The sequence below is a fragment of the Mesocricetus auratus genome, unplaced genomic scaffold, assembly GCF_017639785.1.
Source record: "Mesocricetus auratus isolate SY011 unplaced genomic scaffold, BCM_Maur_2.0 Super-Scaffold_100028, whole genome shotgun sequence".
Classification (NCBI taxonomy): Eukaryota; Metazoa; Chordata; class Mammalia; order Rodentia; family Cricetidae; genus Mesocricetus; species Mesocricetus auratus.
In genome coordinates, this window is record NW_024429209.1 from 1,223,390 (window position 1) to 1,250,953 (window position 27,564).

A 27,564-nucleotide genomic window follows, 5' to 3' on the forward strand; every position below is an offset into this window, starting at 1 on the left:
GGGGAACGAGAAGGTCTGTGGGCAAACTACCTGGTTTTCTGTCAGGTATGACCTATGGTTTATCAGGGGGTGTCTGCTGGAGAGGGGGCTGCAATACAGCAACAAATTGGGGGAGAAAGGTTTAGAGTGGTTGAAGAAACTGACCAGAAGTAGATGAGATGGAGTGTTAATGCTTCTTAATATTAGGCCCTTTTCTGAGGAATGGTCACTAGATTGTTAAAGGGCATTAATTTCCATTGAAGAATCACTACAGAACTGATCTCATCTTGCCCCTTTATTTTCAGGATCAGGTGGGTAAGGTTTGCAATTGAGCTTTTAAACCCACTATTTATATAAAGCTGGGGGAGGGGGCAACTCCTGGACCACAACAGTATTTGTATTGCATTATCCTTCATTTTCTAACCAGCAGATCCTGAAATTATAGGCATTTCTATAGTCACTAATCAGAGCACATTGTCTGAGCATCACGTTTTCTGTTTTGATTTGTTTGTTCCAGTGAGCAGGAAAATAAGTAAACAACAGATTTAATGGCTGTCAAATGTTTCCAAACATTTGAAGGAACAGAGAGTCTTGGTCAGATAATTAGCTTTGTGTCTGCAAAGGTGAATCTAACTCACAGGCTGTTTTCTTACATCATTGTCTTGCCTCCTCTTTTGCTCTACTAAGCTGCAGGGTGAAGAACTTGGGCACATTCAGTTCTTCCTGTAAGTTTAGATTGTATCCCAGGGATCTTGGGGTTCCACCAACTCTGACTATCCTGGAGCTCTGTGTATAGACTAGGCTGGCCCAAACTCACAGAGATCCACCTGCATATGCCTACCAAATGCAGGGACTAAAGGTATGTATACACCACTATGCCCATCTGTGCTTTTGGATTTTTATCCAGCCCCTGGGAGAAGTTGTTTTGGCAATTGGTGGGGATTGTCTTTATAGATTTCTAAGCCGTCTAGGTTGGATCTAGTTAGTAAACAAACAAACAAACAAACAAACTTCCTTAGCCGGTCATGGAGGCATACACCTTTAATCCCAGAATTTGAAAGGCAGAGGCAGGTGAATCTCTTAGTGTGAGACCAGTCTGGTCTACAAAATGACTTTCAGGGCTACACAGAGAAACCCTGTTTCAAACCAAACCAAAACCTCCCTTGTATTTTCTCTCCAAAGAAGAGCTCTTAAAAGCCCCCCTTTTTTCTTTAAATTTAAATTTATTTTTATTGGTTTCCCTGCACATATGTCTGTGTGAGGTTGTAGGGCTTTCTAGAACTGAAGTTATAGGTAATTGTGAGCTACTGTATGGATGCTGGGAATTGAACTTGGGTCCTTTGGAAGAGAAGTCAATAGTCTCAACTACTGAGCCAGGTCTCCAGCTCCAAAACCTATCTTATGTTCAAAAGAGTCCAGTAACATTGACGTTATTATTTCCCTTGTCATAGGCCATTAAGGTGGGGAAAGGGGTGATCATTTATAGGTTTACTGTTATCTCACAGTTGCTTAGTATGATCTTGATGTGTGATTAATGTCCAAGAAGTGGTTAGTAATTTAAAAACCATTAATCTGAGGAATGAAGTTCATGCCTTTTTAAAACAATGCTTTGTATTTGTTTCTGCATGGTGGGACACCATGCAGTATATTGAATATCACTGGGTAATACAGAGAGGGAGGGCTGGGTGTCCCTCTCTTAGTTAGTTGCTGATAGATGGGTGTTTTCTGACTTTTGCTACTTTCCACTTGGTGAAGACTTTGTGCATCTTCCTACCACAGAAAGCTCGGATCCAGAAGTCTGGTCTGAATACTCAACTTCTCTTTTTCCTTTGCTCAAAATAATGTAATGAACTCAGCTTATGCTTTTGCTCCAACTTTGTTTTCTCTCTTCACTGTCTTGACTCTCTCTCTTTCCTACTGAAGGGTAAAGGACTTGGGCACATCTTAATAACTACAGCTATATATTTGACATTAAAGAATTTCCCTGTCAGGAACTGTGAGGAATCATTTATTGTAACAGGAACTTGGGTAATATTCTAAAATGAAATGACAGGGTCTCACTTTGTAGCCCTGGCTGGCTTGAAACTCACTGTGTAGACCAGACTCTTGAGCTAGCCGATATATGAATGCTGGGATTAAAGACATGTACCACCATGCCCAGCTTTGGGAAGATTCTTACACTTATTTGTTGGTATAAATTTTAGCAAACACATGCTGGTTTCATGGTAGTAGTGTTGGAGGCCAGAATTGCAGTGATTAATGTAGTAGTCTCTTTTTTTAGCATTTAGAATTTAGTAAAGGGAGACAGATGTATAAATACAGAAGTGCGGCAGATACTGCAGCTGAAGTTTGAGAAGGATTTCAGAATCTCAAGGATCTGCATGAGAGGAAACAAAGGCTTTTCCTTGAAGAGCTTCATCAGGACTATCAGTCACATTAAGGGATTTGTACTTGGAAAATTCCTTTGTCTTCAGCTTCCATCACCACATTTGAGATTTATAGATGCACAGTCCTGCTTTATAGATGCGCAGGCTCTCTTAACACGAGCCAGTACTAATACTGTGATATTGGAACCATCTAGTAAATGGGAAAAACAGTAATTTTTACTGAAAACAGTTCTTATTTAGAGAATTCCCCCAATGATTAATTTTTCTAATATTTTATTAAATTCTCCCAGTGACATATATGAGAAAGATCCTATAATATTTCCATTTTACAAATAAGAAAACTGGACTGATAGGATGGCTTAGTTTGTCAAGTTTGATCTGAGTTCAATCCTCAGCACATGGTAGAAGGAGAGAACCAACTTCTGCAAGTTGTCCTTTGACCTATGTGTACATATGTGCCTCTTTCCCACTCTTAATAAATTAACATGCAGTAAAAACAACAAACTTAAGGCACTGAGAGGTTAAGTTACTTACCTAGCATCCTAAACCTTGATACCTGAGAAAGCTCATTTTGTATCCAGGTCATTGTCTTAAAAGGGCTTCGAGGTATGAGCATGATGGAGCACACCTATGGTTTGAACTGCTTAGAAGGCTCAGGTTTTAGGATCATTTCGGCTCACAAGTTCAAGCCTAGGTAACATAGTCCTGCCTCAAAAAGGAAAAATAAAAGCCTCTACTCCCACAAAGGACATTGAGACTGTTGATATAATTCCTTCAAGAGTTATAAAGCCAGGGCTGGAGAGATGGCTTCATGGTTAAAATAAAAAAAGTTGTAAAGCTGAGACGTTAATTATTTAACAAAGCACTTTGGGGGGTGGTCAGCGCTACAGGTATGTAAGATCTCTCCCTACACCTTGATGTTTACCACTCTAGTGGGCAGCATGAACCTGGAAGAGCAGGGACTAAAAATGAAGTGACCTAAAGTCTCATGCAATAGCCAACTTGGTTTGGAGTATCCAACAATTTATACTCTATTAAAAAGAAGAGTCACCCAAGGAAGGTATATAATTACTAGGATAAACCACATACATTTTCCCTTAGAGGTATATAAACAAATAGCAATAGCTATCTGTAATGAATAATCTTAAAGTGAACTCACTCCTATCTGCTATACTGGGAGGGGCATGAAAGCACATTCCAAGAACAATTCCATGTTTTTGAAGAAACTGAGGTCACAAGATTCTTGTCTTGTTTTCTTACAAGCATTCAGAATCCCCACACCTCAATTTTTGGACTGTGTTCTAACACCATATGATAAGCAGTAATTATTTGTATTACAAGAAGTGATTCCTAAAGGCTGATGTGGCTTGCTTAAACGTTTGCAAAGATGTCTCATTTTCTCTCCCCTGCTTCTTTGTTTCTTAAAAAGTAGGATTGGGGAAAGGGGAGAAGTAGAGGTGATGGTGCATGGTTTTTAGCTCAGTTTCGCAGATAGTCCTCTTGACAGGCATTGAGGATGCTGAGATAAAATAGATGGTGTTTGCTGTTGTATTAGGATGAAGTCAGGCTAGGAAGAGATGACACCGAGACATCATTTTGATAATGGTCTCCTCAGATGGACTTTAGCCAGCATATCAGACCTACAGCCCATGCCTGATACCACAGCAGCAAGGTATTCGTATTAGTTGTTAAAATAATCACCCATATCCTTGCCCTCCTTAAGGTACTGTTATTAATATAAAAAACAGTAATACCTTAGATATTATTTAAGTCTTCTCAACACTAAAATTAGTAAATTCTATTTTGATGTTACAGTGCTGGTAAGGCTGAGGAGAGAGTCCTTGCCTTGAGAACTGTGCTTTAGGAAAGGATTTATGTCTCCCTAGGCATTCTGTCTGGCTACCTGATGTACTTCTTAGTTATCACATACTTTATACTTTTTTGTACCCAAGCAATTTTTTTCTTCCTAATTTGGTAAAATGAACAAGAAATAGGAAGGTTTCTGAGGTCAGACAATGAACTGAGTGGTTTCTAAGATGAGAGGCTATGCTAAGGCAACGAGGGCTTATTGAATATTATTGTATGAGGAACTTCCAAATAATCTGTGTCTGTGCACATTCTTAGCACCTCTGCTATGTCTAGCAGTGTGCTAAGTGAATGGAGAATAGTAGATAAGTTCTGTGCTGCTTGGTGAGAGAAAACTAACGAGAGAAACAGAAATCAGCGTTGAGAACAGGGTGCTCTGCCCTGGGGTTGGATTCAGGGTTAGACTCTGAAGAGCACTTTAGTGTGTGCTTCCTTCAGAGCACTGTGGCTTGTCACACAGGAATAAATGCTGGCTCTCATACTCTTTGGTGGCAACAAGGTCTTCCTGATGTACTGTCATCCAGTTCTCTGGTGTCATTTTCTGTAGCATGGATCCTTATGCATCCCAGAGCACACCTATAGTTTTTAAGCTTCTATAACATTTTGCTATTTCCATTTCCCCCGAGATGTGGACTGATTTAATTTTGTCCCTCTTAACAAGATTAGAATTCCTTGCTGATTCCTCTAAGGATTGCACATATTGGATAACATAGTACTGGAGAACTAGTGGGTTGTGAGCTGCCTGATGTGGGTGCTGGGACTCAAACCTGCTTTCTCTGCAAAAGAGTAAGCACTCTTAACCTATGAGTCATCTGTCCTGCTCCAATAAATGCTTTCATGATAAATCAGTAAATAAATCTTTTTGTTCTTTTGTGTAAGTATCTATAATTATTTCCTTGTAGCAGTCAAAACTCTGTGAAGTAAAAAAGCCAGCAAACAAAATCAGAAGACTATTCATATTCACCTGGGTAGAACAATAGATGAGGATTTGTTTTCCCCTACTAATTCACATGTTATACATAAGCACAATATAATACATGATCCTGTTTGCTATGAAAGTGGCAGTCATTCAAGATAGCACTGTAAATTGGCATAGCCATTTGGGAAAGCAATTAGGCTGTATATCTCAAACTGTAAGAATGTTCATAAATATGACCAGTAATTCTGCTTCTGACAATCTATCCCAAGAAAGTATGTAGAATAAACTTTCCCTTAGATATTATTTATAATAATGAGAAGTTGGAAAATAGCTGCAATGACTACCATTCTGGACTATTACAAATTCATTTAGCTCATTTAGTTATTAAAGCAGTAGTTCTACAGAATGATGCTTATTGAAAACTATGAACAAATAAAGTTGCTATTATATGTATATGTCTAATTATGCTAATTTGGAAAAAGGGTTATACTGGGCATGGTTTGTGTATGGGTGGGCATTTGCATGGTAATTTCAAATAATAGGCATTAAATGAAGCAAGTTCTCAAATAGCCATATAGGCATTTAAAAATAATAAAGTACATTTTTAAAATCTTAATTTTCATTTTAGGCTATAAACAATGAGGTAATATTTTTTTAGTGGCAGTAGAAGATTAATTTTAATAATAATAGAGATTAGGGGGCAGGTGGTGGTGGTGCATGCCTTGGGAGGCATAGGCAGGCAGATCTCTGACTTGGAGACCAGTCTAGTTGGTCTACAGAGTGTGTTCTAGGACAGCCAAGACTACACAGAGAAACCCTGTCTTGAACGCCCCCCCCCCAAAAAAAGCAAACAAAAAATGGAAGGCAAATTCCAAAAGAGCTATTACCTAGTCAGGTGGTAGTGTTCACGCCTTTAATCACAGCATTCAGGAGACAGCGGCAGGTGGATCTCTGTAAATTCTCAAGGCCTAAAGACAACTATAACAGAGTCCTAAATTACAATTGAGTTAGCACCCATATATCTACCTGAATGTGGGAAATAAACAAAACCATAGCCAGTGAGTGCATTTGTTGTCTTTTAGGATCAAGCCTTTTGTGAGGCTATTAGGGATGGTGGTCAGAATTTTCAAGGAGAAAGATTGTTGTAATGAAAATATTGATTCTACTTGAAAGGATTTTAATCAATACTTATACTTAAGAGGCAACACACTTGGTTGCAATGCCAACTTGTACTATCCTGTCCTGCTTCCAACTGATTGTTTGCCTATCTGGGTGGCTCTGCCTGTGAAGATTTTCCACCCTTAGGGGGTCTTCTTGCATGCAGCTACATAGCACACTCAGGTAACACAGCATGAAATCTCCTATTTTCACAAACACCTGTGTCACACAGGGACAGGACAGAAGTTTTATTTCCGCTTTATACAGGTGGGGAACCTAGAGGTTTTGTTGTTTTGAGACAAGGTCACACTATGTATGTAGCTGGGTCTGGTAATCTGTCTGGTTTAGTCTTGAAGGGGTGGAATAAGGATGGGAGGCACATTGGGATTAGAGGTCTGCACTACCTCACGGTGGGGAACCTTGTGCTTTGAAGAAGTAATATAACTTTCTAAGGCCTCTTAGCTAGTAGAGTTGGGATTGACTTTCAGCCTGATAAGGAATGGGTTAGGCACCCTCTCTGTTATTCTTTACTTTCACTCATATAGACCCCAAAAGGGTAATATGTGCACAACTGTGATACAACACTATGCAGTAATTGGAGTAGCTACAGACTATAGAGCTTCCAGCAGATACGGTATACTGAATGATCAGAGATGACTTACACTTTCGGCCCTCAAGGCTTTCTTTCCATATAGAGACTAATCTGTGTGTCTGGTTCTCAAGGCACGAGGAAGCTTTTTGGGGGACCTTGGCTTAAGGGTTCTTTTTCTGTTCTCTTCAACTTGGATTCTTTGTAGGTTCAATAGACTGCTTTTTTATTCCAGATACCTATTCATTGAGTACTTAATGGACACCCAGTTCTGTGATGTTCAGAACCATCCCTGTGGTGTTAAAAGACATGTCTTTACTAGAATTTGGTGACCCATTTGAAGAGTCTTGATTGTAACCAGTGATAGTACTGTTCTCTTCGTCATAGTTTGACTCTAGGTTATTGTTAAAGTAGAGCTGACCACCTGTCTCATTATAACCTCAAGGAAATTTTTTAAAGTTCTAACAGGACTAAACATGGTAGGAGGAGCTAATGTATGCAAGTTTTGTTTGTATTTGAGTCCTGGGATTAGAGGCCTGTTCTACCAACCTAACCTTATTTGCATGCTTTGTAATGTTTTAGAAGCTTACATGAATTAAGTTGTTTTATCTTCCTATAACCCTATTGATATGAATAGCTGCCCTGTTTTAAGGTGAGGTGTCTTCACAAATATTGTAATGTATTTTGGAGGCTGGAAAGATGGCTCAGTGGTTTAGAACACTAGTTGCTCTTGGACAGAACCTGGGGTGAGTTCCCAGTACCCAACATGGTGGCTCACAACCATCTGTAACTCCAGTGCCAAGGGACTCAACACCGTCTTCTGACTTCTGAGGGCACCAGGAGGCATGTGGTACACATACACACACACAAGCAAAACACTAATACATATAAAACAGATCTAAATAAAAAATTTTAAAAGAGTAAGCATATTTTATGAAGTTACATTACACAACTAGTTCAGTAATGGGATGAAATGATGTGGTTTCAAAGAATATTTATTCTCTTGGCTACAGTTCATGGTTCCTTACAAGGAAAGATATTTTAAGTGCTGACTTTTGCTCAGTGGCAAGCTGTGTGGGTTTTTTGTGTTATTTGTTTGTTTTGAAACAGGGTCTCTCCATATAGCCTGGCTGTCTTGGAACTTAATATGTGGGTCAGGCTCACCTCAAATTCAGAGAGGTCTGCTTGCCTCTGTTTCCTGCAACGCTTCACTTAAAGGCATACACCACTGTAGCCAACTTAATTTTGCTTTTTAAAATATATTTTTAAACATTTATTTTATGTGCTTGAGTGTTTTGCCTGCCCATTGAGGCCAGAAGAAGACATTGGGTCTTTTGGAACTGGAGTTAACAGTTGTTAGCTGCCTTGTGGGTGCTGGAAATTAAACCTGGGTCCTCTGGAAGAGGAGCCACTGCTCTTAACTGCTGAGCTGTCTCCAACCCAGGCTGTGCATTTAATGCCAACTCACAGCAAATTGTTTCCTTCTCTGTAATGTGTATTGTTAGTTCTGGTTGTACTAAAAATAACACTAGGTATTCTCTCTCTGTTGTGGGCTGGGGGGGGTGGGTAACCAGGACAGCCAGGGTTGTGTAAAAAGATCCTGCCTTTAAAAGGGGGGAGAGGGGAATGCTTAGAATAGAAAGAAGTTTGTACACTGAAAATTTAACCATGTATAAAGAAGGTACAAGGTATATAAGTAGCTCTTGTATGCTTTCTCAGCTAGCCACAGTCTTAGGCATATAGTTGTTTTGGGGAATGAATTTGGTATTTCTCTTAACTTCCTAGATGAAAGGAGAGACTGATGTACAAACAGCCACAATATAATATTAAACATAACAAGAGGGTTAGAGATATGTTTCAGTGGTTAAAATACTTACTGTGCGAGCACAAGGGTCTTGTGTCTGGATCTCCAATGCCCACCATGCCAGATGTGGCATTCCATGTTTGTTACCTTAGTGCTTGGGCAGGGGCCAGACATAGGCAGATCCTGAAATCATCTAGCATACTGTGAGCTCCAGGGTTAGTCTCACAAAAAAAAAAAAAGATAGCAATAGAGAAAGACACCTGAATTTGGCTTCTGTCCTCCACACATGCACAAGCACACACATTGGTTTCCTTTTTATTGTGGTATACAGAGAGACAAGACAAGCATATCATTCTTCTGGAATATGTCCTCTTCTTAGGCCTCTGGCACCAGAAGGTTGTTCTAGTTCTTGTTAAGCCTAAGTCATCTTCCCTGGCACATGGCTTACAGAGTAGATAACCAAGAAAATTACCTCTAGTAGAACATACCCTTGGCCTACTTATTCTCTTCACTCTCAAAAGGATGGTGGCAGCAATTTTATGAAGTAGTCTTGACACCAAAGTAATTTCTTACTTTTTTTTTCTTTGTTTTCTAGAGTTTGGTAGGGCAGAGCCTGGAACCATTCTTTTAAATTGTAACCCATCTGTTGCTAGTTCACTCTAAGTATGAAAATTGAGAGTAAATACTTAGAAACCTTGGTTGCTTGACATTTTCTTGTATTGGGACTTAGATTAGAATTGTAAAAAACAAGACAGAAAACTGATCCTTCATTAATAGTTTTGAGAAATACTGGCTTACTTGGTTATTAGTATGATAAAGTAGAAAAGAGCTTTGGTCTTCTGGTCTATTAAACAATCAATACCTACCTGAAAGAGTTGCTTTATAGATGATTTGATGGTAGATATTTGGGTTGCTTAATATACGTGTGCATACCACTTAATCCTCACCACCATGCTGAAGCAAGTATCTCATTTTTCTGGGGCTGTGTAGGTTATAGGGCAGTAGTGACTATGGATCTGCATGGAGCTATGCTATTTTCTGCATAGAGTGGGCAAAAGAACTCTTCCTTGTCCCTTTACTTTTTCTGTGTCACCAGAAGTAGAGTTCCAGTTCTGCCACTAACCTAACTTAGTTTTAACCTTAAGCAAGTCACTTTGTCTGGTTCTTAATATTCTCATTTACTTGCCATTATTGAGGGACCATATTTTGTTGTCTTGCATTCCTTAGCATCTAGCATGACAGGGCTTATCATGTTATAGGTGTTGAATACTATGGCCACTGATTATAATAGAGGTTTTCTAAAGGTCCTTTCAATTTGTTTTTATCCAGACATCCATTTTATCTTATGCCTTTCCTCTGGAGGATCATGTTTATCTGTGTGTGTGTGTGTGTGTGTGTGTGTGTGTGTGTGTGTGTGTGTGTGTGTGTGTGTGTGTGTGTAACAGTGTAACAGTGTAACAGTGTTAACAGTGTTCTGCCCGCATGTATCCCTGCAGGCCAGAGGAGGGTACCAGATCTCATCATGGATGGTTGTGAGCCACCATGTGGTTGCTGGCAATTGAACTCAGGACATCTGGAAGAGCAGCCAGTGTTCATAACCACTGAGCCATCTCTCTAGCCCCCATGAATGAATATGAATATATATATGAATATATATATATATACGAATATTCTTACTTTCTCATGTCTGTTTATTTTAGGCAATCTCTAACCTGACTACTTTGAGACAACCAATATGACTAAAGTAAACCACCAAGGGTTATACTATAAAGGTAAAGGTGGCAGGGGCCAGCTCAAAAGTCAGGAAAAGTACTCTTGTCTGCTCTTACTCTATGGGGCTTGGGCCTAGGGCAGCCCTGCCAGGCCTGAGTAATGGCTGCAGCTTCCAGCAAGGTTTTCCATGCACTATACTGGGGTCTCCAGTAATTGGAGCATGGCACTTTCCAACTTATAATGGATAGCAAAACGAGAGGGGCATTTGTCACTGCCTGACGTCCCTGCAGGAAAAAGGCTCATAAGTCACAGCTGACAAACCCTTTGATGACTTTTAAACTTCATTTACAGCAAAGAATAGCTATAATCAAGCAACAGCAAGCAGTGACTAATCTTGCTACATTATCACTGTGAGGAGTCAGCCTCATGAGGCATGAGAAGTGAGAGGGGGCCGTTTTGCAGTTTCATAGTATGTGTGGTTTGGCTCTTGGCCTTGTGAGCATGCTCTAGGAAAAACCACATGAATTTGCCTAAAGGATCAGAAGCTGATCAACCGTAGACTCAGCATTGAAGCCATTGAACCAACTCTGTCTTGTCTCACTGAACTCTGGCTTAAGTAGGACACCATCATCTGCCTCAGTAAAGACGCTTAAAAGATAAAATAGTTGAGTAAGGGCTCTTTTTATGCTTGCCCATGTATACAGACCTGGAAGGGTCTTTTGTTGTCTAAAATCTAATGTTTATGTGTTCCAGAGAATGACCTATGGCAACCATAGTTTTGGTTTTGAACAAATGAGCTAAGTATATAGCAACCCAAAATAAAAGAATAAATATCAGCCGGGTGGTGGTGGTGGTGGTGGTGGTGGTGGTGGTGGTGGTGGTGGTGGTGGTGGTGGTGCACGCCTTTAATCCCAGTACTTGGAGGCAGAGGCAGGCGGATCTCTGTGAGTTGGGAGACCAACCTGGTCTACAAAGTGAGTTCCAGGACAGGCTCCAAAGCTGCAGAAAACCCTGTCTCAAAAAACAAAAAAACACACACAAAAAGAGTAAATATCAAATGATAGATAGATGATAAATAGCCAAGCAAAGCATCTTATCAGGTTCTTAAAACATTCAGCAGAAATTCACTGGGGGAGCCTCTTTAAGTCAGTCAAGTCAGCTAGAGTTCCCAATAGTGAGTCCCTAGTAGTGTCCCCCTCCAGTGAGGGTTCCAAGTAAAAAAACAAATAGCATAGTACCCAATTTGAATTTTTTTTCTCACACATCTAGCAGAAACCAATTGGGGAAGTTGAGACAGTCATCTGGGGTTCCCAGTTGTGCTTTTTGTCTATGGCTGGATATGTGGGATAAATGGTAGCATTTTTACCTTCTAGCTATTCTCAAAATCATGTGGCTTTACTTTGGAGTTGTTTTCTTGTACTTTTTCTCCTTGTCAACAGCAGAGTTAAGAGGATCAATTTATCTTCAGAAAAGGGGCCTTAGAGAATAGTTTTGAGATAAACATGCTTGGGTCTGAAACAGCAAGGGAACCCTGATTCCAGGACTAGCTTCTCAGTGAGTTCAAGTAGCACATAGCAGTTTACCAGTATAATGTATAGTGTGTGAGGTTATATGAACACTACTGGTAAAGCCAGGATCATTCTTATGGATGGAGAAATCACTGAGAGTGATCTCATGGAGAAGGAAGAACATAAATGATCAAAGCTGCATTAGTCTTCCCACTCTAATCAGACTAATTACTGTGGCTCTCTGAGACTCAGTTGCTCGTTAGTTTTTTATTTTCTTCCTTTGTGGTAACAGAGGAGGGAACCCATGGCTTCATGAATGCTAAGCAAGTACTGTACTACTGAACTACATCCCCAGCCAGAGACTCGGCTTTTTAATCCGCAGAATGAAGAGGATACTAATTTCATTAGGTTGATAGGGATCTTGAGGAATCATGTGTATAAAGCTTCCACGTGTCTTGATTAAAGTTGCTGTGTAGTGTGTTCTCCCTCAGGACAAGAATAAGTGTCAATCAAGTGACTAGGAGGCAATAACAGGTGTTCTCCCATTTCAAACTTTTTCCAGCCCTACTCTGTGTATATATATTTACCAAAGCAGGTGAGTCATGATAAATTTGAAATACACAATTCCTGTATATTGTTCCTACAGTTTCTCTTGCCACCACCCAGTGGTAATTCGTCTTAGACATTTTCCCTTTTGGTAGATCATTCTCTCATGTTCTGCTGCTTTGTCTTATTACCCATGCTGTTTTTGCTGAGGCTGCTTCTGAGGCAGCCAAGGGATAAGAGCATTGATAATAGACTTCCTGTTGTGACTCTCTTACTCGCAGGTTAAATAAATACTGCATTGGGAGATGAACAGGTAAAAACCATAAGAACTGGGCACAGCTACTTTGTGGCCATGTGGATGCCCCGTTTGAGTCTAGTAACCAGATTAATTACTAGATGAACAAACACATAGATTATCTGCTAATATATAGCCCATAATTAGATTTTTGGATTTTTAGTGATTATTAGATGGATAGGTAGGTTTGTGGATGACTTCTTAGTAACTTAAGTCAGTTTTAGATTATTACAATAATCATCTACCCACTGTTTGCCTTTCCCCTAACTGTTAAGGAATGTATTTCATAGATCCTAAGCTTTCACTTAAGACTACAATAAATTTTAAATTTGAATTTGTGAATCAGACATAAGGGAGGTGTGATATACACCCTGACCATGGTATGGAGTGGTGACTGAGGCCTTGCCCCACCTTTTGTTTTTGCTTTACATGTTCCTCCAGGGCCGTCTACTTACTGACAACGGTGAAATGGTGCAGAAGGTAGGGCCTTATGGCACAAATGAGTGAGGGTAGCCTGTGCAAAGCTTGGAATCCCTTCTTATGCTTTGATGGTCTGACAGGCATGGAGAAGAGACACTGTTAAAGGTCTTAGGTACTAACTAGACACTAAGCCAAGGTATAAGAGCATTGATAATAGACTTCCTGTTGTGACTCTCTTACTCGCAGGTTAAATAAATACTGCATTGGGAGATGAACAGGTAAAAACCATAAGAACTGGGACTGTGGATCACCTAGAGTGTATTAATCTGCTGTCATGGGGCATTAGGTTATCCAAGGTGTCAGCTTCTGTCAGTGTGACAAAATAGATGAATAAATCATTTAAGGAAAGTGAGGGTTTATTTTGGCACAGTTTCAGCCCATGTTTAGTTCTTTGTTGGGTCATGGTAAAGGGCACGAATGTCATGGTAGAGGGCATAGTAAAGCAAAACTGCTCATCTTAAGGTGTCCAGAAACAGAAAGACAGAATAGGGCAAGAGATGAGTTATATGGTTCAAAGACATGCTGCTGGTGACTTAAACATCCTTCAACCAGGTGCTGACTCCTTATAGCCTGTTCTGCCATTAGCTCATCAGTGGGTGGGTTAATCCTTGCTAGACTGACTGTCCTCACAGTCCAGTCATTAAAAATAGTGCTTCTAGTTGGGGAATAAAACTTCAGTACATGAACCTTTGGGGCTGTTACATCCAAACCATAACTTACTTACTTACTTCCTTTATTTTTGTTTCAAGATAGGGTTTCTCTGTGCAGCCCTTGCTGTCCTGGAACTCACTAAGTAGACCAGGTTGACCTCAATTCCGATCCTCCTACCTCTGCCTCCTGAGTGGTGGAACTAAAGGTGTGCACTGCCGCCACGACCCAGCTACATTTTATTTAATACCTACCAGCACCTGACATTATACTGGATACTACTTAAGCTCCCTCCCCTCCCTCCCTCCTCTCTCTTTTTGAAGCAGCATCTCTCTGTGTAGCCCTGAGTGTCCTGGAACTCGCTGTATAGACTATTCCATATATATGGAATGTTTTTCGTCTGTGGTTTAGCTAATCCAAAGATGAATGCCAATGAACAGATGGTCCAAGAAACAAGTAGTTATTCAGTCCAAGAGACTGGATGTCTCAGCTGGTCTGCAGTATATACTGGAATTTCAGAGAAAGTAGGCTCTAATGCCAGTGAAGGAATGGACTTGCTACAAAAGTGAGAGCAAGCAGGCAAAGAGAAAATGAGCTTCCTTCCATGTTATTTACATAGGCTGCCAGCAGAAGCATGGCCCAGATTAAAGGTGGGTCTTCCCACTTCAGATGGTTTAGCTAAGAAAAATCCCTCACAGGTGTACCCAGCCAAGTTAACAACCAAGAGTAGCTATCACACTGGGCTGGCCTTGATCTCACAGCGATCTGCCTTCCTCTGCTTCCAGAGTGCTGAAATTACAGGAGTCTATCATCATGCCTGACTTCATTCTTTTTATTTTAAACATTTTTAAAAACATATAATATAGTTTTATATGCATTGGTGTTTTGACCACGTGTATGTCTGTGTGAGGTGTCAGAAGCCCTGGAGCTGGAGTTACAGACAAGGTATGAGCTCCCATGTGAACACTGGGAATTTGTTTTGGGTCCTCCAGAAGAGCAGTCAGTACTCTTTAACTGCTGAGCCATCTCTCCAGCCCCCTGACTTACATTTCCTTTAAAATTCTCATCCATCCATCCATCCATCCATCCATCCATCCATCCATCCATCCATCCATCCATCCATCCATCCAGTGGGTGCACATTTAGAGTTTAGAGGACAGTATTTGAGAACTGGTTCTTTTCCTTTGCTGTAAATGTCCTATGAATCTAACAAATTCAAGTCTTCAGGCTTGGTGACAAGTGTCATTATCAGCCGAGCCATCTCCCTGGCCCCTGCTTACTATCTCTGGCAATAGCAGAACAGCTTTAATGCTGCCTGGCAGTTGAGGATTCTGAAGCCTAGCAAGGGTTAGAGCTGAGCTCATAAATTGACAGGACTAGATTTGGAACTCAGTCCTACCTGATTCTAAAGTTTATACTGCTTTTGCTATTTCATCATGTTTTTTGGGGAGGGGAGACTAATAACAATAACAAAACTGGGTTCCCCAAAATGCTTTTTTTATTTTTATTTTTTGAGACAGGATCTTAACTATGTAGCCCTAACTGGACTGAAACTATTTCGACTACACTGGCCTCAACTTGCAGAAGTACACCTGCTTCTGCCTTCCAAGTGCTGGGATTAAAGGCCCGTGCCACTATGTCTGTTGAAAGAGGGCTTCTTGACAATAAAGAGACCAGTCTCTATTTAGTTTCTCAGCAAGACCAGTATAGGAAACACTCAAAAGTGGTTGTTTGAGTGTGCGGGATAGAAATTGGACAGTAATAGAAACAGGTACAATCCTATCTCTTTTCATTAATTTGTTACAGATAAAACAGCACTTTCCATTGGTTAGCTCATTTGATCACTATGCAGATCTGAAAAAATAATCAGGGAGATGCTTTCTGTTTTCAGAATAAAGGTGTTAATGATTGTAAAAATCACATGACTTGTTTCAAGTGGCATGAACAGCCAAACCAAAGTGGAGCTTTGTGAGTCTGTAGCCAGTTCAGCTTGTACTTTCATGCCTCTGGAAGCCTTCTGTGGTTGGCTAGTTGAGAGCAGGGGTTTCTCATGGGAGTGAAATTTGTCAGTACTACTTGGGAAATTAGTTCTGTCTGGCCAGTGATGATCATTTGGGCAGTGTTAATGAGTAGGGACCTGAAGAGTTTAATGAGATTAATAGACGTTCTGTCATCCATGGCTGCCTGGCAACCAGGTTCTCTGGACTGAGGAGTTCCTAAACACTGATCCATCTAATTGCTTGGCTTTCTTCAGGGATAGTCTCCTGTCACTGACAGCTCTTTACTACTTGCTGTCCTAGGGTTATCTGAGGGCAAAGGCAGGAGAAAAACCAGAAGTAACCCAACATGACAGGCTAAAACTAAGCAGCATTGGGACAACAAGACCAAGAGCAGCAGCTCCTCCTTGGAAGTAAACGTTCCACAAGGAGCAGATCCAGTCCTGGGCAAGTTTAAACACAACTCAGTTTAATCTGAGAGGCAGGATTGGAAGCTTAATAAGGGAGGCATGGCAGAGTCAGAGTCAACAGTGGATGAGTCTAGACTGAAAATCTTCAGCCTTTAAAAAGGGTAGGAGAGAGAATGACCAGCAATGATATTATTTTAGCCCTTTTATGATTCCTTGACTTGCTGTTTTATTAGCAATAAATTTATTTATTCAAGTTCCAGAGTCCAAAATGAAGGTATCTGGCTAAGTGTGCCCATGGTTCCAGGACAGGTCTTTTTGTTCTGTTCTTCATTGTGGAAAGGCAAAGGTAGTTCTCAAGAGCTCTTTATTTTATAAAGGTACTAAAACCCATCTATGCAGAGTTGGCTCTTATGACCTAATCATCTAAAGATTCTGTCTTTTTGCCCTTAGATACCCTTGGGGATATCTGAGTGGTTTAGAAAGAATGTTGCTATCAGATAAAGACAACCATTTCTGAAGAAAACTAAGCAGTTTCCCCAAAGTATCTACTACTTCCTTGGTTCAGCTGCTCTTGGTTTCCAGGCAGCTAGGGATGGACAGAAGGCCTGTTGATCTCTAAGCTCAGGCTAATATGTGTTCATGTTTCAACATGGAATTTGAAGGAAGAATGCAGAGCCTGAGAGAGATCAATAGCATTCATAAAAGTCCTGTGCAAATTGAAGAATTGTAGAAAGGGGGAGGACAAGGAGGGTGTGTGTGTGACTCAGATGAGTATTCTTGCCCTAGAAACTATTACTTTGGGAATTTTTGCACACACAATCTGGCCTCTGTGGATGCCTGTTTTTGTGTTTTTTCAGTCAGACAGACTTGAATTCCATTTGTGGCTTTGCTTTAGTAACCAATTACTTTGTCTCATTTTCCTATTTAAGGTAAGCCCTTATGTGGAGATTAATGGGAAGAGATGCAGAAGCACTGGTGCTCAGAATCAGAGCCTTTTTACTGTAAGGGATTTTTGGGGAGCGTCTCAGTTACCCCAGATTTAGGAGTTGGGAGGTACCTTTTAAGACTTTTACATTTGCAAAGCTCTGCTTTTCTAGTGTTAGCTTTTGTGTTCTATCTGAAATGTTTGAACTTGGGGAAATGGTTTTTTTGCCAGATTTCTTACTAACTTGGAGAAGTTGGCCCATCCCTTTGAGCTGTAATTACATTTCAAAGCTTTTGTCCCTGGTGGGGTTTAATTAGTTTAAGGCTTCAGCTTTTTTAGCAGTTTATCTAGCAAGTGAAAGTGAAGACATTAGCCTAGGAGTTTTTCTCCAGCATAGCAGTGTTTTTGAGATGCTGTCTTTGTTTTCTGCTCTATGCTTTCCTGGATGCCCATCTCACTTAAAGGAAAAATATACAAAAATCCTGATCTTATGGGGTGTGATAGCTCAGACCTGTAATTTTAGCACTTTGGAAGTGGAAGCAGGGAGATGAATTCAAGGCCAGCTTGAGCTATATGAGACTCTTGTCTTTAAAGAGAGGGGTTGGGAGAGGGTAGAGGGATGGAGAGGAGAAAGGATATGGAAGGGCAAAGGAAATAACAACAATAAAACCCTCGATTTAGAAATGGAGGACACCCCAAACCCTGGGGTTTATGAACCATGGTATCCTGGCCAGGTTCTTCACCAAAGTCCCTGCTAATCTGACATTACAGATATCTCTAATAACACATGTGGTTGCTGTATGATTTCTGCTCTCTCCAGGCCCACCACCCACCTCTCCTCAGCGTATTATTAAGCATAAGAACCTCTGGAGTTGTTGGTACCTTGCACTCAGTTACATAATTTATAAAGCAAGGTTTGGCTGGTAGTGGGGAATAGCTTATCAAGTTAGGTAGTTTTTATTGAAAAGAATATTGACATTTTTAGGACCCCCACTCTTGAAAAATCCAGAAAGAGACTAGATGTGGTAGCACATGCTGGTAATCTCAGCAGTTGAAAAACAGGGGGGTTAGGAGTTTAAGGTCATCGTCCTTCAAGGCCAGCCTTAGTTAAATGCTACTTTGTCCAGTTTTTAAAGGGGGGAAACAAAATGGGGTGTTTATTAAATTGGGGTGTTGGTTTGTGAGAGTGGGCATTTGGATCAGACTAGAAAGCCAGGCCTGAAAGCTAGTCAGTGTGGCATACACCTCGGAAGTACCTACCATTCAAGTGTTTTACAACTCCCTAGACATGTGTCTGTGCTCTTGGGCTTAGGGAGTCTGTAGAGTAGAAAACAACTTACATCCTAAAGCATCATGCAAGGCCTAAAAACCAACTGGGAGGATATAGATTGGGATTTGGGTACCAGAGCATGTTCCACTTTATCAGGCACATGCATATACTTTGTGTGTCATCTCTACAGATGAGAACAGGGTGGCAAGGTTGACTCTTCTTGGTATCCTAAGAATGTGCTCGCTCCAGTCTGATCATGACTCATCTAGAATGGTCCCACTACTAGTGGTGTTAATAGAATAGATAAATACAGTTATACTAATAGTTGATCTTGTAAAGGCCTCCAGTTTGCAAAGTTCTTTTATATTTATTGTTCCAAAGCTCAAGTGAGGAAAGATTGGCAGAGCCAAACCTGAAAGACTGTTCTCCAGCAAACCAGTGAGTGCTGATCCCTCCACAGTGTTCCACAAAGGAGCTCAGCGAATGATTCCTACTCAGCTATGTTAGAGGCTCCTAACAGCCGGAGAGATCCACTACTGTCTTGTCCTTGTCAAGTAAATGGCAGAGCCAGCAATCTGGTTGGTTCCCTCCTGCTGAACAAAATGGCATCTCTCTGTATAGTGATCAGTCATATAGGTGTCACATAGGCACCTTAAAAAGTTTCTTTATATTTGTGAATGAACAAAGAAGTAACTGTTGAATGACTTACCATCCAGATAGGAAGATTTTTGTAACTGAAAAATGGGGAGCATTAAACATTTCCTATGCTTGTGGAGAGTATATTGGATGTGTTCTTGGGTATCTCCTTGTGTCCTTCACTACTTCGTAAATGTTGCCTGTCTTGTCTAAGTCAGTTCTAAAGCTCATTTCAGCCTCTTCATTAGTAGCAGCAAGAAACTCAGCCCTTGCTTTATGATAGTACAAAAAGATAGCACATTTCTTCAACTTGCATTCTTAATTCTCTGAAATGAAACTTTCAACCCCCCACCCTTGTATTATGTAGAATAAACATGCAGGTTGATGAAGGTTTTTATACCTTCTGCTTGAAGACTAATACCTTCTGAAACTGCCCTGGGAGATGAGATTGGAGTTGCACTCAGAACACAGGGCTAGTAAATACAAATGCCAAGACCAGACTGCTAAAATTAAACATCCTCTTTCCTTTCTCTTGGGGCTTATGCCAACATGCAGCTGTTCTGCAGAGGGGCTCTGTAGGATGAAATGCCTTTTTTTTTTTTTTTAAGCCAGAGTCTATAGCTTTCCTGAAATTTGCTGTGTAGATCAGGTTGGCCTTGAACTCACATGCCTCTTCATCCTGAGAGCTGGGATTAAAGGCATGCTCCATTTGGCCAGCAGGATATACATTTTAAAAAGTCAAGTATAGGGTTATGCACTTGTAATACCAGGTCTAGAGGAAGCAGAGGTAGACTTGCTGGATAATGAGATCAGCCTACTTACTGGACAAAAGAACAAGCAGGTAGGTGGACTGCACCTGAAGCATGGTACCTCAGTTTGTCTACTGACCTGCATATAGACAGACGCACATACAAGAGTAGTTGCAAACTTGTTTATAAGCCGAATAGATTTTGAGTCAGTATAAAGTGAATAACTAATAAATTATTAAAGACCATTCTTAGGCTTTAACTCCAGGAATGAAGCTGACAGAAATGGGCTTTAAAAGTGTTTAAATGCCTCTTTATTATCAAGTTAACAATCTTAACAAAAAAAAATTAGCTGAGTCTCAGTTTCTGGTAAAATAATCCGTATTCATCCACGAGTTCTTGGTCATTCAGTATTATATGCTACCCTTAGCCTACAGTGAGTACCTGGCAAGTCTATATAAGCACACGTTTTGCCAAGTGACTGGCACAGTAAAGACTTTACTGGCTGGGTTAGTAAAGAATGAGGTATATCTAGATCAGACTAAACAATTTTTATAATAAGGGACTGTTCTTGAAATTGCCACATGTCCTTCTCATTACGGTTCTGCATTGAATGAACAAAAAGAAAAGCTGTAGAAAATTATTTAGCTTTAAAATGGGGTAACATTTGTGGTAAGTATTTTTAAAGATACAAGGTTTAAAAGAAGTGGAATCGAGGCTGGAGAGATGGCTCAGCAGTTAAAGAACCCTGGCTGTTCTATCCCAGCTCCACATGTTGACTAAAACTGTCTGTAACTTCTGGTTTCCCGCTGGAAACACAAATACACATACAATGAAAATAAATAAATGAGTAATTTTTAAAGCTGGAGTCAAGAGACTGGTTAATCCCAGCCTTGCTGTTGACTAGCATTGTGACAACCTTCCATTGTTGTGTTTTCCTGTGTGTAGTATCATGTGAGTACCAAATGAGAGAACATTGTACAGCACCTAATGTAAGATTAGCAGTCAGTAAGTGGCAACTCTTGATAATGTCACAAGAAAACAGGATGCAAGAACAGGAAGAATGGGTGCCATTGGGATGAGAATGTGTAGAAAGGCAAGGAACAATCCAGGTGAGTCGGGATAGCCGCCATGACCATTCCCCAAGCCTAGCGTGGGAACCCAGTTTCACACTGGCATTATCTTTTCAGGTGGACACCATGTCTTTGAAGATTCAGACTAGCAATGTAACCAACAAGAATGACCCCAAGTCCATCAATTCTCGGGTCTTCATTGGAAACCTAAACACAGCTGTGGTTAAAAAGTCAGATGTGGAAACCATCTTTTCCAAGTATGGCCGTGTGGCTGGATGTTCTGTGCACAAAGGCTATGCCTTTGTCCAGTATGCCAATGAGCGCCATGCCCGGGCAGCGGTACTGGGAGAGAATGGACGGGTGCTGGCTGGACAGACTCTGGGTAAGTTAACCTCTTCTGTCTGAGTAGCTACTGCCTGGAATTTTATTTCGGCAGATAAAAATTATATTTGTAATTCCTAAATGAGTGCCTGTAGGGGATTGTTACAGAGGCCCCTTTTCTCCTGTCCTTGCTTTCCCAATGCCTCTTAATATAAGTGTGTGTGTGTGTGTGTGTAGTGTTTCTGGGATTGATGCCATGTGCTACTAATCCCAGCACTTGGGAGGCAAGTGGATCTCTGAGTTCAGGGCCAGCATGATCTAAAGAGCGAGTTCCAGGACACCCAGGGCTACACAGGGGGGCTCCTGTCTCAAAAGAAAAAATAAAAAGTGTGTTTGTATACATCTGCACGTGTATATGTAAACCATGGTTCCTGTGTAGAGGTCAGAGGGCTAGAGTTGGTTCTCTCTTTCCACCTTTATGTGGGTTCTAAGAATTAAACTCAGGTCATCAAGCTTACTAAGCAACACCTTTACTCCTGGTCTTCATAGCCTCCTCTCCCCACCCCCTTAAATTAAAAGGATTTGTTTTGATACAATATATCTGTAATGCCTTTTTTTCCTTCCCTAACTCCTCCCAGATCTTACCTACCCATCTAATTTTGTTGTTTCTCCCTCTTTCAAAAAAAAAAAAACAGAAAGAAATGAATAAAAACAGGAAAATCAAATAAGCAAAAAAAAAAAAAGAGGGAGATAAAAGTACCAAACAAAAGCCCCCCCCTTCAGAAAAAAACAAAAAACATGAATTTATTTTTCTGTTGACCAATTGCTCCTGGACATGGGGCCTGCCCTGGTATGTGGTTGATAGACCCACTATCACCCCATTGGAGAAAACTGATTTTCCTTTTGCTGACATATATCAGTTGCAAATAGCTTCTTCTTTAGGGGTAGGACCCTTTGTGCACTTGACTCTTTTTAGTGCTGCAACCCAGTTAGGCTTGAACCTGTGCAGGTTCTATGTGTGCAGCCACAGCCTCTGAGTTCATATGTTCATTAGTCCTGTTGTGTCTGGAAGACACCATTTCTTTGTAGTGTTCTTCACCTCTGGCTCTTACAATCTTTTCTGCCTCCCTCTTCTGCATAGATCCCTGGGCCTTGAGGGGAGTAGTTTGATGAAGACATTTAGAACTGATTGCTGCAAAGTCTCACAATGTTCAGTTCTGGGTCTCTGTGTTAATTCCTGTCTATTGCAAGAAGCAACTTTCTCACATGTGGGTTGAACAGTGTACTCTCTGATCTACTCCCATAACCTGTTAATAACAAGCTTTATGGTTCCAGTTAAAATACAGATTCTTCATAGAAAGGGAACAAAATGGACTAGTGTAGCCTGTTACCCCAGTCTGTAGAAGATATGGGTTAGAATCCTTTCTAAAAGCTATGATGAGCTAGGATTAAAGGGAAGATGTGTGCTCTTGGCATTATTGATTACATACATACATATGAAATGACTGTTGGTGTCTACCTTATGGGTGTGTGTGTGTGTGTGTGTTTAAAGACCTGAGTCCCATGTGTACACTGTGAATACATGGAGGCATGATGGTGATGTGTGTTGACATACTGCTATCTTGTTAGCATTCCAACTCTGCTTCTTCCCTCCACACAGACATCAACATGGCTGGAGAGCCCAAGCCCAATAGACCCAAGGGGCTAAAGAGAGCAGCAACTGCCATATACAGGTGAGACTATATGTCTGCTTCTTTGTCTGCGTTGGTTGGGTTCCTCTTTTCACAGAGGGAGTAAATGCCCATAGTGACAGTGCTGAGCTTAGAATTTAGGACAACTTTGAAGATGAGGACCTGTGGAGAAGTGGGCTGAGTGGCCATCTCCCTTTGTTTTCCCAGTGGCTACAGCTTTGACTATGATTACTATCAAGACTACTTCTGTTCGAGGTGAGCAGGGAAGGGGCATTAAATAGCCAAACTGGAAGGGTCTTAAGAGATTGCTGGTGTAGCTCATAAATGTGAGTGGGTCTTTGCTTCAAGGTTGCTTCACAAATCAGGGACAGAGCTAGGACTAGGATCCCGTTTTGTAAGTGCTCAGGCCAGAGCTCTTACTGTCACACCCAACTCTCACATTCTGACTGCCGTGCCTCTTCCTAGTCTGTAGTGTAGAGGGGAGTGTATAGCTAGGGCAACTGGAATGCAAAAACAGGCACAGTGCTTTCACAGGTAGTGCCAGTAAACTCTGTTCAGTCTATGACTCTATAAGCCAGAAAGGAAGCCTGCAGATAGTTTGGTCTGACCCTATGACTAAGAAGTCCCAGTTATTTGGAGGCCTGAGTTAGTCCATGATGAGTTGTGATCTGCCTTCTATCCCAATCCTACCTAGACTTCAACTTTGAAGTAAGTCTTCTAGAGGCCCAGCCATATTTGTTTGTTGAGAATAGTTTTAAAAACTCATTATTCTCCTGTATCTGCTGGTTGAGTTGCAGGGATTACAAGACTAACCACAGTGATAGCTCCTGGTCATGTGCTTGCCCAGACAGCCCAGGGAAAAGAACTTTTCTGAACCATTTTCTCTGCTGTGTTCTCAGGAAATAATTTGGCACAGTGGGGAATGTCATAATCTGGAAGTCAAGAGACTGGATGCTAATCTCAGCTATGCCATTGAATAGATAATCTGACTGTGCTTCCCTTCAGAACCATGGTCATTGCACATGGTGGGAGAGCTCCCTGCTCAGCCTTGCATCTCATTCAGCTGCCCACCCTTGAAATGCTGTCGAGCGCTTGGCTTATATCTCTGGAGAAAAAAAGGTGTTGAAATGGTCCAAAAGCAAAAAGGAGTTTAGAAGCCTGAGGCCATGGGTTCCTCAAATGAGTGTGTCAGTCCCCTGGTACCCAGCTTTTACTTGTCAAACCTTCTCAAGTGTTTTTAATGAGGTTCTCATACTCTACCCTTACTGCACACTCAGGTAGCTAGTGAACTTGGACAGCCCTCTTCATTAAGTAGGTGGGAAAACAAGGGTTCAAGGGTTGGTCACCCATTTTCAAACCTGTTTCCAGGTGGAGATTTACACTGTTTTGACATTTACAAGCTGATCTGATCCAACAAAGGATACGTGATTATCTGAGTAGAAGGTAGTGACCTTAGGAAACGCTCTTTTCTGAGACTGGGCTGTTTGTTCCTATACTGCTTCTCCTAGCATGGCTGGGGGGATAAGGTGGAAACAGTAAGGTTTTCTTTCATACCAGGTTACACAGGTAAAGTTAGTGTTTTAGTGCCTCCTGGTGGCCACAGGCCATGCTGCAGCCTCTGGTTTATTTGCCTTTGCAGGCTGTTTGATTATAGAGGCCGCCTTTCTCCAGTGCCTGTGCCCAGGGCAGTCCCAGTGAAGAGACCCCGTGTCACAGTCCCTTTGGTTCGCCGTGTTAAAACTACAATACCTGTCAAGCTCTTTGCCCGGTCTACAGCCATCACTACTGGCTCAGCCAAGATCAAGTGTGAGTGACTTTTTTGTTTTTGTTTTGTTTTTATTTTATTTTGAGGCAGTGTTCTACTGTGTATCTCTAGCTGGCCTGGAACTCACCATGTAAACCAGACTGATATAAAATTCTTCTACCTCTGCCTCCTGAGTGCTGGAATTAAAGATGTGTGCCACCACATCCTGGTGAGATCTTTTTATCTTTCCTGATCTTGAACCCCCCTTTGAGGTTGCATATCAGATATCCTGCATATCATATATTTACAATTCATAACAATAGCAAAATTGCAGTTATAAACCAGCACCAAAATAAATTTATCATTGGGGGTCACCACAGCACAAGGAACTGTATTAAAGGATTGTAGCATTTGGAAGGTTGAAAACCACTGTTCCAGATCTACCTAAAATGATAGAATCACATTTTCTAACAACGGATTTTTTTCAAAAATTTTTAACCTTTTTATGTATATATGAGTGTTTACCTGCATATATGTCTTGGGTATATGCAGTGTCTGTGGAGGTTAGAAGAGGGTGACCAATCCCCCTGGGACTGGAGTTAGAGTTTTGAGCTGTCATGTCTGTGCTTGGGATCAAACCCAGATCTTCTGCAAGGGCAACCAGTGCTCTTAGCCACTGAGCCATATCTCTAGCCCCTAGAATCATACTTTATTAACACTGAGAAATAAAGGAGTAAATCTATAGTTGAGGTTACTCTTAATAATCAAGTGTTTGGATGCATTTCTTTAAAAAAAAAAAAAAAGGCCAATGCTGTGGTATGGTAGTATTTTTTTCTCTAGTAAGGATAAATTCAGACTTATTCTGGTCTTTGTATACTGCAGTCAGACCACCCAGGAAATCTAATTGCAGAAGACATTTTGTACTTTTAAGAACAGACCACACCCTGTAACACAGCTAAAAAGACACGTCATTACCTAGGTGTTCACAGAACACACCACAGGCCTACATTGTTTTTCTTTTTGAGACAGGCTCTCATGATAAACCAGATTAACCTTGAACTCAAAATATTCCTGCCTTAGCCTTCCAAATGCTGGGATTGCAGATGTGTGGCACACATGGCCTAGACCTGCATTCCTATTTATTTGCAGTCCTTATAGGATTGGGAGTTCTAGGACAAATGGCAAGGGTCGTGTGTATGGACTGGTCACTCCTGGGGCCTCTCGGTTCTCTCAAGAAGAGACCTTTCCCTTGGCAGGAAAAGAACCAAAAAAGAATGGCTTCCCTAGTTGACAGAATGAGGCTAGGGTTTTGTTTGCATTGTACCCCTAAGTGATAACCCTGTCTCCCCTCTACTCCAGTAAAGAGCAGTGAGTTACAGACCATCAAAACAGAGCTGACACAGATCAAGTCCAACATCGATGCCCTGTTGGGTCGCTTGGAACAGATTGCAGAGGAACAAAAGGCCAACCCAGGTCAGCTTTGAGGGCAGCACTTGGGAAGACAGTGTGCTCAGGGGTTAGGGACTGCTCTAGCTGAATTCTAGTTCCTTTTCTACTACTTTTATCCTTCAAGATGGCAAGAAGAAGGGTGACAGCAGCAGTGGTGGAGGAGGTGGCGGCAGCAGTGGCAGCAGCAGTGGCAATGCTGGTGGTAGTGGCAGTGGCAGCGGTGGTGGCGGCAGCTGCAGCAGCAGCCGACCACCGGCCCCCCAAGAAGACACAGCTTCTGAGGCAGGCACACCCCAAGGAGAGGCCCAGACTCGCGATGACGGTGATGAGGAAGGACTGCTGACACACAGCGAGGAGGAACTGGTAAGGGCCTGGCTAACTGTGTGACTTGGAAGGGCTAGAGCTGTTCCCCTTTGAGCTCCTTCCCCTCTGCTTTCCAGAGTGTCAGTCAGTCCTATGAGGAATAGGGAAGAATGAGCAGTGTACATATAGTTCACTGTATGAGCTGCTGAACAGCAAAGCCCAGGGCCCAATCTACCTTCTACTCTAGGTGTATTAAAGAAGAGGGGAATTGCACCTAAGAGTTGCACACGCAGCCTCTAAGGAACAGTTGGTGTTGACAATGAAATCCATGAGAAGATGGGAATTTTAATTTCACATGAAAATTTTCTAAAAGCCATTGTCTTTTAAGCATCTAGTAGGCTGTCTCTTAAAGGAGTAAACTCCTGTATATGCTGGAAGTATTCAGGGTGAGGTTAGGATCCATGAGACAGGGCTGATTCTTTCAACACTCTGATGCCTGCTACAGTGTTTGCTGCTTGTCTAGTGAACACTTGAGTTGAATATCACACTTTATAACTTAACCTCAACAATAGATTAGAATGGCCACATTTACCTTGAAGAAGCTGAAGCTCAAAGTTACCAGGTACCTTGCTCAGACTGGTCTGTGATAGGCATAAATCCTCCTTTTCTTTTTTTAAGTATAGCCTGGTACTTCATCTTATTCTCTTAGGCATAGTACTCTCAATAAAAGCTCTAAAGACTAAAAAGTAACCCAAAGTTGGGCAGTCCACTGATCTATTTGGCTTTAAACTTTACTGTAGTCCATGATTTTTCCATGCATAGAAATGTATCCCTGTTCCACCAGCAATCCCTTCAAATAACCCTCTCAGGATCCTTAAGCCAGTTTTGTTTTGGTTTAGTTTGGTTTTTCGAGATAGGGTTTCTCTGTATTGTTTTGGAACTGTTCTGGAGGCTATTCTGGAACTCGCTCTGTAGACCAGGCTGGTCTCAAACTCAAAGAGATCTGCCTGCCTCTGCCTCCCGAGTGCTGGGATTAAAGGCGTGCGCCTCCAAGGCCTGGCCCTTAAGCCAGTTTTATTGGCTGTTTTCTTTAGTTGGACCTCCTTT

General features: G+C 41.3%; 1 protein-coding gene across 3 annotated transcripts in view; it reads left to right on the forward strand.

Moving 5' to 3' along the window:
- Raly (RALY heterogeneous nuclear ribonucleoprotein) overlaps positions 1-27,564 on the forward strand; it is a 73,660-nt gene that overhangs the window by 44,592 nt on the left and 1,504 nt on the right. Inside the window, exons 3-9 of one of the 3 annotated variants that reach the window (XM_021235636.2) lie at positions 12,415-12,518; positions 21,067-21,331; positions 22,931-23,003; positions 23,169-23,216; positions 24,601-24,767; positions 26,065-26,178; positions 26,279-26,517. In XM_021235636.2, coding sequence (XP_021091295.1) covers positions 21,076-21,331; positions 22,931-23,003; positions 23,169-23,216; positions 24,601-24,767; positions 26,065-26,178; positions 26,279-26,517 — 897 coding nt within the window. In that variant the 5' untranslated portion in view covers positions 12,415-12,518; positions 21,067-21,075. Of the gene's footprint in view, positions 1-12,414; positions 12,519-21,066; positions 21,332-22,930; positions 23,004-23,168; positions 23,217-24,600; positions 24,768-26,064; positions 26,179-26,278; positions 26,518-27,564 lie in introns of those variants that run through there. The other 2 variants (XM_005084641.4, XM_021235635.2) reach the window with 2 other exon arrangements.